Raw genomic sequence first — 12,650 nt, forward strand, 5'->3', positions numbered from 1 at the left:
TGCGGTGTAAATCTGTACATTCCCTGCATACCAACTTGTGAGAAGTGGTTAAGTGGCGAGGAAGACTGAACAGGCTACATAACTGTTTTATTTATCTGTATTTTTTTATTTTATTTCACTTTATTATTTATTTCTTTTCTTTTTAACCCGTTTGAGAATGAGAAATAAATTTCTTGCGCCGTTGTTCCTCCCCACATGGAAGGGGAACAGTCGTTTTCATCGTCGCATAACATATTGGCTAATCACCAAATCGGTTGAAGTTAAATGCCTTTTTTTTTTGGCTCTTGTCGCCAAGTTGAAATATAATAATGTTGACTCTGTCGGCTGATCATTTTGGGCATATCCATCTTCGTCTCTATAAAAAGATGCAGCGCCCCGTTATTTGTGTTTGCAAAACAGAACTACGGTTGCGTATGCCAATAGATTTGGCCTGTGCTGCGCGTGTGAACATTTGGGATATTCCCGTTCAGTACCTACGCTCCCTACCTATGACGTAACTAGGCCGCCATTCTAAATATGCACACGTAGCTGGTACATGAAAACGATGAAAGCAGTGTTCGAATGTTCAAGGACGGTAGTAGTTTCGTAACAGCACAGTTGGAAACTGCTTTAAATGACCAAAAGGAAAGAAAAAAAGAAAAAATCACTTCCGTGTTATCAGTTTGGTGCAGTTTGTCCCAATTGTATGGATAAAAAAAATCACGAATCGAATTGGACAAATGACATAAAAAGCACATCATTGAAGATTACTATGCCTTCTTTTATTAATTCTTAAAAATTAGCAATGCAGGGGGAATACACACCCGTCTAATTACACCAAGTAGCATTTTTTTTTTTTTTTTTTGTCCTTCTGTTTTGTTCGATCGTATGCCCACATATCAACGTGTCTAAAAGGTACGTCGAGTATTTCTGCATTTTGGAAGGGGGCAAAAAGTGCCAGCGGAGATTTCTCTACCGCGACCTCTATGACATCCGGTTAAGCAGTTAAAAAAAGAAATGTATGCACGTTTACACACATAGGAAAGTGCCATGTGAACGCCGCCTACCGAGCGGACATAGCGAAACGTTCATACTTTTACGCGTCAACGTTTCTCCTTCAAAAATGGAGAATATGTTTAAGTAGCGCCTATTTCTGCTAAAAGGGTTGAACAAACAATTTTTTCGCATGCGTTGGTTATGCTCATTTGTAATAACCAAAGGCATACCATGGTGTAAAGAGAAAAAGTAGGAAAAAATATAACATAAGGGAAGAAAAAGTATTGGGAGATTTATTTCCTTTTAGAATTAAAACTTCCCCCATTTGTTTCATCACGAGCACCTTTATCTTTCAATTTTTGGATAACAATGTCCTGTATGCCAAATGTCTGCAACTCGGTTACGCAGCATTTCGCCTTTTTTTTGGCCAGCCCCTTTCGTATGTTTTTTTTTTTTTCTTTTCCCTGCAAGATATTTGTACACATTTTGTGAACAATTTGGGTAAACTTTTCGTTACATTTTGAGTACAAGTTGTTTATATTATGAGTCCCCCTGGCGCATGTTTGAAAATTGAACTTGTTGCCCCTCGTGCATTTCTCGCCTGCCTGCACAGTGTTTTAACACCCACTCGCCCAATGCTGATATGCTACAGTTAAAATAATGAGGGCGCCACTACATACCTCAGGGACAAAAAATGCCAAATGTCAAGGGAAGTGTGTACTTGAATGCGAACAGGCAAAAAAAACAAAAGAAAAAACAAAATTAACATCGTGCAATATATGTGGAAAAAAAAAAAAAAAGTTCAAAAATGCAATTATGTACATATATAAAACGTTGCATACTTATATGTCACAAGTTAAATGCCGTGCGCTATGTGTTTGCGAACAACCAGAACATGCTAACACGAGGAGGCAACCCATTTTGAGCAAATCTAAAAAAAAAAAAAAAAAAAAAAAAAATTATAAGAGAGAGAAATTCTCCAGGACGCTTTTGTGAGAGCATAAGGATACACTTTTTTTTTTTTTTTTTTTTTTTTTTCCCCTATCATTTGAATGAAAACTTGGCAATTTTTTTTTTTTTTTTTTAGCGTTAGTGTAGTACTCGTTACACGTATTCTTCTTTATGTCCATGAAAAGTAATATATATATATATACTTTTTTTTTTTTTTTGTTAGTAGTTGCATCCAACGCAGTAGTTAAAACAGTAATGTGCGTGTGTAAATAGCGCATGTGAATGTCTATCGCGCCGTGCATTATTACACCCATGTACACATATGAACGTTAGCACCCCTGTGGGAAAAGGGGTATTTTGTCCATTTGGCAGAGTTGGCCCTGAGTGTACACTGTATTGTGTAGTGCGCTCAGTTGTCGTCACTGCGCGAATGCACCCTTGTATTTTTTATAAAGCATAAAACACAGTACCTCTTTTTCCATAACAGCAGTGTGTACAGTAGCACATCATATCAGAGGATACCTCCCCTCACCCTGTCCTATGTTTGTTTCGCTGCACCCCCTTTGACCAAGATGAGGGACAAGGAGGAGATTGCAACGAGCAGGGGGTCTTCCTGTCCAAAGCAGGCAGACTGGAGTCGAATCAATTTTACCTTCCTAGTATTTGTACTGGGAATCAAAACGGTGTTTTGCATTTTACTATTTCTATACCACCATGTGTTGCTGTTTTTTATATTCTTCATGTCCACAGTCATTTCGCTGTACTCACTGCTTGTAAACACCTTCAAGGCATTAGCCCTATACATAGTCATTTTAACGTCCATCCTAACATCGATCCTGTTGTCCTTATTTAATATCATACAAGTAGAGTATATATCTAACGTTTTTAAAGAGGTGGTTCTCTCCACCGTGTCATATTCTGTGTTACCTTTGTTCATATTAGAATTCTTTGTAGCGATTATTTACACATGCTTGAAGAGGAGAAAAAAAGGATACATCCAAAAAAGTTTAAGGGAATTAAAAATAATCGTCGATGGAAGCAAAAACAAGGACAAAGAAGAACATCTCTTGTCGCTGAAAATCGATTTGGAGAAAAATGAACTAAACACATGTGACAAGACGTATAAGTACTACTTGACTAATTATAAAAACAAGAAATACATTTGCATTGAGAAGAAGACTGATTATTCAAGTGGCGAGGAGGATCGAAGCTCCCATCACATTGGAAACGACTACACCGATTACAATGACATTTCGTCCAAGTACTCAACTTTGAAGAATCAGCAAAGCAGCAATGGTAAAAAAGCCTTCCATGCGGGAAAAAACGCACATAAAGGATCCCATAAAAGTGACTCCCTGTCCTACTACCACGTCAGTGAGGATTTAAGTTTTATGCATTCGGGAATTAAAAAATATGCGAAAAAGAACGAAAAAAATAATGCGAAAAAGAAAAAGTCTGGAGGAAAGGGGAAAGCGGCAGGGGACACCCATACTGTTGGTAGTTGTGGTGATGGTAGCCACATGCACAGTGCGAGCCCCCACACGAAGGGTAGGAAGAGCCAATGGAGCAATGACAAGCATAGCATTACTGATAAGGACTACAACAACTTGGATAATAATGAAAGGGAAGATGAGGAAGAAGGCACATCCATTATTTCACAAGAGTTCCCATCCGAAATGCATTTCCTTACGCAGCAGGTCGAACGACGTAATAGCAATACCAGGTCTAACGGCGTGATGGACACTCTACAAAATCACGCACCAGATCAGAGAGAGAATTCCAAAAAGGATTCCTCGGAATATATAAAAAATTCATTTTCATTGGATAATTACGAAGAAGTAAATCATATAATTGAAAAATTTATCGAAAAGAACAAGGGAGGGGGTACTCCAAGTGTAGATCTCACGTGTGACCTCACCAAAAAGACTGAAAAACAGAATGACGCACAGGCTACTGAACAGAAGATGGACGAAGTAGACACGGGAAGTAGAAGCATGCAGATGAATGACAGCCTCGCACAGAAAGTGGTGCCACAGGATGAGACCACACTGGGAGCAGTCCACCTTACCCCCTTACAAGAGGTATGCAATCAGGTGGAAAAAACGCATGTAAAAAATGACGAAGAAAAAGAGGACCATCTTTTGAGCCACATGACCTCCCAGGTAGAGGAAGAATTGATAAAAATTATTACAAATCAGACGCGTCATCAGCCGGGAGGAATTTACGCAGAATGCACAGCGGAGGAAAAGGACTCTGGTCAATTTGCTGACATAGAAGATCATCATATTGACATAGTCGCAAAGTTCGAAGCACAGAAAAATAACCAGGGGTACGAACTTCATTCAAATGCGAGTAAGATGGAGGCGAACCAAAAAAAACAATCGCATGGCGTAGAACTAGACCCAAGTGACATACCTAACAAGAATAATAATCCTCTATTATGTGTCCCAGCCAACATGGAGCAAGAAACAAAACAAGTGGGTGGAACCAATGAGAAGGAACTGTTGATGAGTGAACAGAAAAATTCCCAAAGTGAGGTGACACCCGTAATTAGCCCCAAAAATCAAGCGGGTAAACACACAGAACAAGTAGAGGTTACGCATGATGGAGATTCCTACACGGATGTGCAGGTCCAGATAGAACAAGAAATTAAAGAGCAGCCGGAGGATCAGTCAGAACAACAATGGAATGAGCTTCCCACGGAGCAGCCGTCCGAATTGCCGTCCTATTTACCCGCAAAACTTCCATCCGGGGAACCATCCCAGTTACACATAGAAGAGCTCGCAGACACCCCAAGCCCTGCTTTATCAAACATGCCAAACGACAAAGAAGGAAAGGACGATGGAGATGAAGACAAGGGGGACAATCAGAGTGACAACACCTCGGAGTCGAAAAAAACACATGAAGGTGAGAAACAGGTGAGAAATGTTCTCTGTACCAATTTAGAGGAGACCAATCTCCTAAGGAGTGCAAGTTACGTCGTAGATACAAAGCAATGGATAAAGCTAGAAAAAAAAGACATAGAAATGTTGAAGCAATCTGTTAACATCAACAACATTGAACACATACCAATTGATGATTTTTACACAAAAAATATAAAAGAACGTGGTGCTAATCTGTTCTCCTACTCCATTGATTCGAGTAACATGTCTGAATTTCTCAAAATCGGGGTGGATCAAATGGCATATTCTAGCTGGGGTGCACAACAGGAGGAGAGTCTAACCAGCAGTAACGACATATGCAAAAAAATAAATTTCGCAAATTTGGAAAATAAGAAAAATAATTATGTCACCCTTTTTGATGATGGAGTTATCCCCCGAGGGGGCCTCAACGAAAAGGAAAAGGTCACCGAATTGTTGAACCTCCAACAGAGTGTGACCTCCCATTTGGACTATAACAAAATGGATTCAGTGCACCAATCTTCTCATGTGGGAGGAGCTAATCAAACGGGTGAAAAAAACCTATCGAATGGCTTTCAATCTGGTGAGGATTCCAATCAGAAATGGAGTCAAAAAGAGGAGCTCGATCATGGAGAAGGACAAAAGTCTAATGAAAAAGGCCCATATGCATCAGTACAAATGCACAACAGTAGTAACACCCTCAGTTCCAACTTGTACACAACGGAACAGGGGGAGTATAAGAATTACGAGGAGGTCTCCAAGGACAACTCGAACAATGCAGATGCCTTTGTAAACAATGGCATGTATGGAGAGAAGAGCGAAATGGGCAAAAGTAACATGAGCGATGAACTTCCCCCAAATAGCTTCGACAACACAAACGATAATGTCATTCTTACTTACAGCAGTTATAATGATGACATGCAGAGTGTGCCAAATAGTCATCTCATTGTCGTCAAAGAGGAACATTTCACGAAGGAGTCAGAGAACTCGACAAGCATCTTAAATGGGGAGAGAAACCCGAGCAGCGGTAACACCAATGAACCTCCCAAATGTATGGATGATAAAGATACAAATAAAGAACAAAAAGACACACAGAACATTTGCAGTAATGACATGTGCGAAACGACCTCCATATTTAAACAACGGAAATCCTTCTTCGAGAATTTAAAAAAAGACAAGCCGTTGAGCAGTCACCCCGCAAAAATGTTGCTTAGCAATGAAAGGAACGTCCTCAAAAAAGTCACCGACAAAACTGATGGAGATGTCAGCAGAATGGTGAGCGCGAAGAGTGAAGGAGATGTCCTCAATTCCAACTCGTCCATAAATCAATATAAAAAAGAGAATATCCCAATAGAAGAATCAAATGTCAATAGTTCCACCCCAGAAGGAGAACACAACGAAACAAACACAGAAACTCCTCTAGAAAAATTTGCACAATTAAAGAAAGCGAAAAATATAAGTCACAATTTTTACATCATAAATGACAAACTGAAGAGCAGCGGAAAGGAAAAGAAGGATACGTCTGCTATGGGTATATCGCCAAATGAGCAGCTAACACCCTCAAACGAGCTGCCAGGTAGCAGTACATCCCATCTACCCAACCAGGTTAAGGAAAACGAAATGGAAAAAATGGAAAAAATAGAAAACACCGACGAGGTGGGAAAAGAAGAAAGCATGAACGAAATGACCAACACTGAGAGTAAGCAAAAAATCACACAACATTTTGTCATTTACGATCAAAGTGATTTGGCAGAGCCCAGTTCAAATCTGGATGAAGGGACACCAACCATGGGGGAGACACACAACTTGGGAAAAAAAAAAAAAATTGAAGGAACCATACCCAACACAGTAATAACCGTGAACAACTACACTATTAATTCGAGTGTTGGTGTACATATAATAGACGGCAAAAAAACTATGTTCACTTCAGCTACACAACTAAGTAAAGATAGTTTCATGAATTTGGGAAAAGCAGAAAAAATTATTCACGATGTAAAAACTGAAGGTAGTTATCATGACATATGTCTCCATAGCCAAGTTCAGGAGGTTCCCACGTTTGGCAGCAGTGAAGAACCCAACTTCCAGTATAGGAAAAAAAAATTCACAGAATTGAAAAAGAAAACCACTCCTATGAACAGCAATCCTTTGAATGACACCCCCACTGCGGAAGTTACAAACTCAATGCTGCATGCATTCGCGGACATTAACTCAGACGATACGAAGGGAGTATTGCCCAGTGAACACATGCAAAGCGAACTCGTGTCGAGCCAGGTGATGAACTCGGAAGCGTGCCCCTACTCCGCAGATTTGTTGCCTTCTGCTGATAACTCGTTTCTCGTAGGATCTACAGAGATGGACAACTTTAAGGACGATTTTTTTAATATGAATTCCTGCGACAGCAGCGTAATGTATAGGGACTTCATGGACGCAATGAATCCGGGGGGACAACCGGAGGTGGAACAGGCGGAAGAGGCAGAAGTGGAAGAGGTAGAAATTGAAGAGGTACAACTGGAAGATGTAGACATGGAATATTTAGAAGTGGATGAAGTTCCAGAACTAGTAGAAGTTCTTTCTGAGCCAATGGAAGCCGCATCCAAGTCAGAGGAGGCGCCCCACGAACAGGCAGGTAATAACCTCCCACATGAAACATTACACTCCGCAGAGGAAGACGCAAATCTGGAGAGCGAAAATATCCACTTGTTGGACGATTTACCCACACAAAAGACACATCTGAAAATGGAAAAAACAAACACTATGGGGAATGCGAACCCTAGCTGTGACGTATCATCCGGTGTGCACACAGATAAGCATGAAGCGGGCGACACAAATGACACAATTGATCATTTGAAAGAGGACCAATCACCCGACACTGCAACGGACATGAAGGAAAATTACACAAAGGAAATGTGCACAAAGAATGGCGCAGAGGAGCAACCCTTTAGTGATGACAAGGCAGAGGGTGAAGAGAAGCCGAACGAGGAGTTAAGCGCGGAGCCAACATTGCAAGAGGAACTCACAGCAAAGGACAACTTCGAAGGGGACGAAACACAGCCAAGTTACCCACATGAAGAGGACACTCCACTGGGTGACGCAGCTATATATGAATGTAACGAAATTCCTCCCATAGAAGAGAAAAAAGAGGACATCACATCATCGCCCACAGAACAAGCGATAGACAATTTAGAAAATGTAATCGAGCCTCCCATGGTAGAAGCAAGCACCGGGGGTGGCGAACCGAAGGAAGAAGTGCCCCCACATGAAGAAACCAGTGGTGATGGCATTGTTGGCCATAATAACGATATGCATGCGTCTGGGAAGGTAAAACCGGGGATGAGCGAAAGTCGAGCTTCATCCAACGTTAACCACGAAAGGGCTAAGAATTATAAAAATAGAAAAAACAATAAATGGAGGCATAAAAGAAGATAAGCATTCACGTTTCTAACTGGGTGTAGAAATGGGGAGCAATCTGCTGGGCTCATGTTAACATGTGTTAGTATTCCACAGGGGAGTTAAGAAAAAAGTGAATCGCAGCATGTCACTCGGCAAGGAATACCCAAATAAAAAAAACGGCATATTAATTATATCACTTCGGAGTTATTAAGAAAACAAAAAAAAAAAAAAAAAAAACAGCTATATATGTAATGCTTAAGGGTGAAGCCTAATAACACCGATGACATTCTTTAGACATTTTTTGTTTTCCCCCTTTTGGTTCTTCCAACCTGGCTGATGGTTCACCATGGCGCAACATAGCCTTTGCGCAAACAGTCTCAGTCAGCTAGTCTTAAAAGTTTTTTTTTTTTTTTATAACTTTTTTATTTTATAATTATATATATTTTTTGTTAAACACTGGAATATTATTTTATTCCTCATAACTATTTTTACAGTTTTATTTTTTGTCACATTTGGAAAATGAGGCACTTTACGCGAAAGTGCACCCATATGTGTGTCTGCACTATAGGCGAGAAAGCACAGCGGTTGTAGAGGACCACTTTCGCATAAGTACGAGTACCCAATGTTTTGGGGAACCAATATGCTCGCATACTTGTTGCCCTAGGGCAGCCTCACACAGGTGGGGACATTTCTACATGCTGTTCCCGAGTCACATTTAAAAAAAGGCTTAAAATGGGGTGATTATAGGGGGTGCCGAACGGGGGCGAAGGCACGAATGCGGCTATTGTACACACCGTGATATGTGCACTCCTCCATGACCAATAAGTACTTCTCGATTATGTAAAATTTGCGCCACTGGAACAATCATCCTGAAAAAAGACGTGCAGAGTTTAGGCCTCTCGCGCAATTGTACAGCTACCGATGGTAGAATTTTCCCTGCGCTTTTGTAAATCCTCTCAAGAATTACCGTATGTGCTCGAAGCTGCCCCACATGTGTATTTGAACACGAAGTTGTGATTCGCCAAATTTTGTTTTTACGCTTCCCTCATGGTCCCGTGAACGTGAAAAGGCTGCAGCATTTCTGCGAAGCATTATTCGTGTGTATTTATTAGTGCATTCATTAGTACACTCCTGTATGCTTTTTTTTTTTTTTTTTTTTTTTCCATTCAGTGCATACATTAATGTGTTTGTATTTCTGTGACCAATATCGTGCGTGAAGGACGACGCCAATTGAGAATTTCCACCGCAGGGTATGCACAAATTGTGACGCTTGTAGGCTAATTATTTTTGTTCACTACGCACTTTACGGTGCCTCGCATTCTGTGTGCCCCTCATTTTATGTACCTCGCTTTTTTTTTTTTTTTTTTTGGTCACCTATTTCAAAAATCCAGTTGCGCGAACGACGTTTGCCACACTTCAGCACATTGTTAAACGCGCCATTCGATCTTTTGTTTAACATTTTGTGGTGAACTCATTACGTGATTGCGTTGCTATTGGTTTGTCACCCCCTTTTCTTTTTTTTTTTTTTTTTTTTTTGCAATCCTTACGTATTGTGTAGCAGGGGGGATATATATATATTTTTTTTTTTCTAAATGGATACATTTGACATCATTTTTGAGAGAACATCCTTCTCTGCACTTCGTTCCGCATTGTTTTAAAGGGACACGTACCATTCGAAGTTCACACTTGTTTGAAGGTGAACTCCTTCACCTCCCTCCCCTCTGTTGGCACGACGAAGCAGCGAAGGGCGCGGGGGGAGGACCTCTCTTCCGCGAGAAACACGTTAAAAGGTGTTTCACCAGTTTGTAGTTTCTGAATTATTTTTCTTTTCACCCCAACATTTTAACAACTGCCCCACCATGGAACTAGAACACTTCGACATCGGTATAAACCGAGTGGAGCTGAGAGACGAGAAGGTGTACTACGTCATCCTAGTTCAGTACAAAGATCTCAAGTATGAAACCAGTAAAAGGTATAGCGAGTTTGAAGAGCTCCACTGGGAGCTACTCCATATGGGTTTTTCATCCCTGCCAAATTTACCCAAGAAAAAATTAATGTCCTACAAAAACACAGAATATATAAACTACAGAAAGAAGGTACTAAATTCTTACATGCACAATTTATTTATCCGGGCGGATGTAAGATGTTGTGCTTTGTTTCTAAATTTTATTTTATTTTACGACAAAATTAATTTGTCCGTTGAAGTCGTAAAAACCAAGCTTCTAAACAGCATAGGATCACAAAAATTTTCCATGAGCGATTTGTACATCAACGAAAAATACAATTTTATCATTTGTGTATATGAAGATAAGAGTAATTTGAGCAAGTTGGGAAAATTGTGGTCTATTATTGAGCCAGACATAGTGGGGGAAATAAAAGTCTTCACTTATAATAACGATTTGACATCCACCTTTTGCGAAACGTACAAAGAACAAACCGTATATAAGGCTAGAAACATCGTGTGTGCAGAATCACAAAATGAAGTTATTATATCAGGGGATGATGGAAAAATACACATTTATAAAATTGACACACAGTTACTAACCCTAACTTATATAAAAAATATTCCTTGCCATAATGACACCATTTTAAAAATGATGAATTTCAATGGTGACTTATTTTGTACCTGCGGTTATGATAACGCCTTCAGATTGTTCCGATTTGGTGATTATAAAATTCTGAGTGGAGGACGATGCAATAAACGTTTGGACAAGGATAAAATTACTACATGTCACCTCCTCAACTATAGTAATATTGTCCTTGGAACCGACTGTTCTGTTTTTTTTATTTACAATATGATGACCAATCCTCCCCTTTACCTAGACACCAAGAAACTCAAAAATGGAGAAAAAATTAACTGCTTTGCAAACACGGATAAGTACCTATTTATAGGTTACGATAATATCATTGCGTGTTACAATTACCATTATAACAGTGAGGCAAAAAGGGGAGGATGCCTAACCCTAAATGAGACCTCAGAATGTATGCCTTACCAGGACCCACCTGTCGGTAGCTACACCGATACGCAAAATAATGAAAAGCAGCCTCACCTCACCAAACTGGTAGTAGATAATAACATGTCGGCACAGTACGTCCCGCCGTTGCTCTACGATAATACTGTCCTTTCCCTAAGTGTTAACAAAGAGAAAAAAGTACTCTACGCAGGGTATGAAGACGCAATTGTTATTTGGTCCATAACGAGTGGTCTGATCATTTCAGCTTTCCATGGGCATACAAACGGAGTGCACTTTTTAAATTTTCTAAGCAGTTCAGGTTTCTTAATCTCAGGGGGAGACGGGGGAAATTTAAAAGTATGGAAAAATGACATAGATAATTTTCAAATATGGAAACCGAAGAGGAAGAATTACCAAACCAACGAATCGGTAGGGATTACCCCGCAAGCAGTATACGCCGAATCGGCCAACTACAAAAACAGTCAGCATAACAATTTCACATTTAATGAGAGCGAAGATGGTGACGACCCTGATAACAGAAGCAATGCGCAAAGTGAGTCCATGTGTATTGACCACTTGTTAGGAGAAACGAACAAAAAATACGAATACCAAGTGTATGATACGTCAAACTACAAGAAAGACCTAATTAACTACAATGCATCAACACATATAAACAGTGCTAACTCTTCAAGAAGTAATATTTTTTATGATAAAAGTGTGAGTAATGTGCCTCAGGAGTTTGTGTCTGATGCGAGCAACCTGGATGTGTGTATACTCACAAACCTGGAAGACAAAGGACGAAGCGGTAGCTACGACTATAACGTTGATGCAAATTTTAACAAATCAGATAACTCCTTTCATGCACCACTTTATGACCAAGACTCTCAACAGAATAATGCGGATTACTGCGTAGTAAACGAGGATGTAAAGTTCGACCATGGTGGGCAACATGAGGAGCGGTACCAGCATGATCAGTGTAACGTGCGTGATCAAAACGATTACGGCGTGCCTCCCATTGCTCGACATGAATACGAAGCCTCCTACGAGAAGGGGGGCTCGCAGGGTAAGATAGAACAGGATGATTATCACCATAGGGATGGTCACCATAGCGTTGCGCACCAGATGGATGTGCATGAAGCAAATTACAATAACGCCACTGACCCTCAAGCGCAACACAACTACGACGGGGTGGCACCTAATTCGATGGATATGAATCACAATGAGGACGACCAGTTCAGTAACATAAAGAGGGATATCGTTTACGTCAGTGACGAGGACGATGATTTGATTTCAGCCTTTAGGTAATCTCTTTTTTCTTTTTTTTTTTTTTTTAAGTTCATTTTTGCCTTCCCCGCTTTTGTGTGAAACTCGCGCCACGTGTGCACCAGTTGTCTGCCCCTGTTAGGGCCAATTTTGTTCCACCTTCGCACCTGCTGCGTCACGCGGCTGCGTCTTTTCTCCTTTTTTGTTTTTTTTTGTT

General features: G+C 40.3%; 2 protein-coding genes across 2 annotated transcripts; both read left to right on the forward strand.

Moving 5' to 3' along the window:
* Positions 1-2,498: 2,498 nt before the first annotated feature.
* Positions 2,499-8,252, forward strand: AK88_00965 (uncharacterized protein; the record flags this gene model as incomplete). Its single annotated transcript, XM_012478607.1, has 1 exon — positions 2,499-8,252. One exon carries the CDS (start codon positions 2,499-2,501, stop codon positions 8,250-8,252), a length of 5,754 nt encoding a protein of 1,917 aa, XP_012334030.1.
* A 1,823-nt stretch (positions 8,253-10,075) lies between these two features.
* On the forward strand, positions 10,076-12,475 carry AK88_00966 (uncharacterized protein; the record flags this gene model as incomplete). Its single annotated transcript, XM_012478608.1, has 1 exon — positions 10,076-12,475. One exon carries the CDS (start codon positions 10,076-10,078, stop codon positions 12,473-12,475), a length of 2,400 nt encoding a protein of 799 aa, XP_012334031.1.
* Between the last annotated feature and the right edge of the window lie 175 nt (positions 12,476-12,650).

This window comes from Plasmodium fragile (assembly GCF_000956335.1).
Source record: "Plasmodium fragile strain nilgiri unplaced genomic scaffold supercont1.8, whole genome shotgun sequence".
Lineage (NCBI taxonomy): Eukaryota > Apicomplexa > Aconoidasida > Haemosporida > Plasmodiidae > Plasmodium > Plasmodium fragile.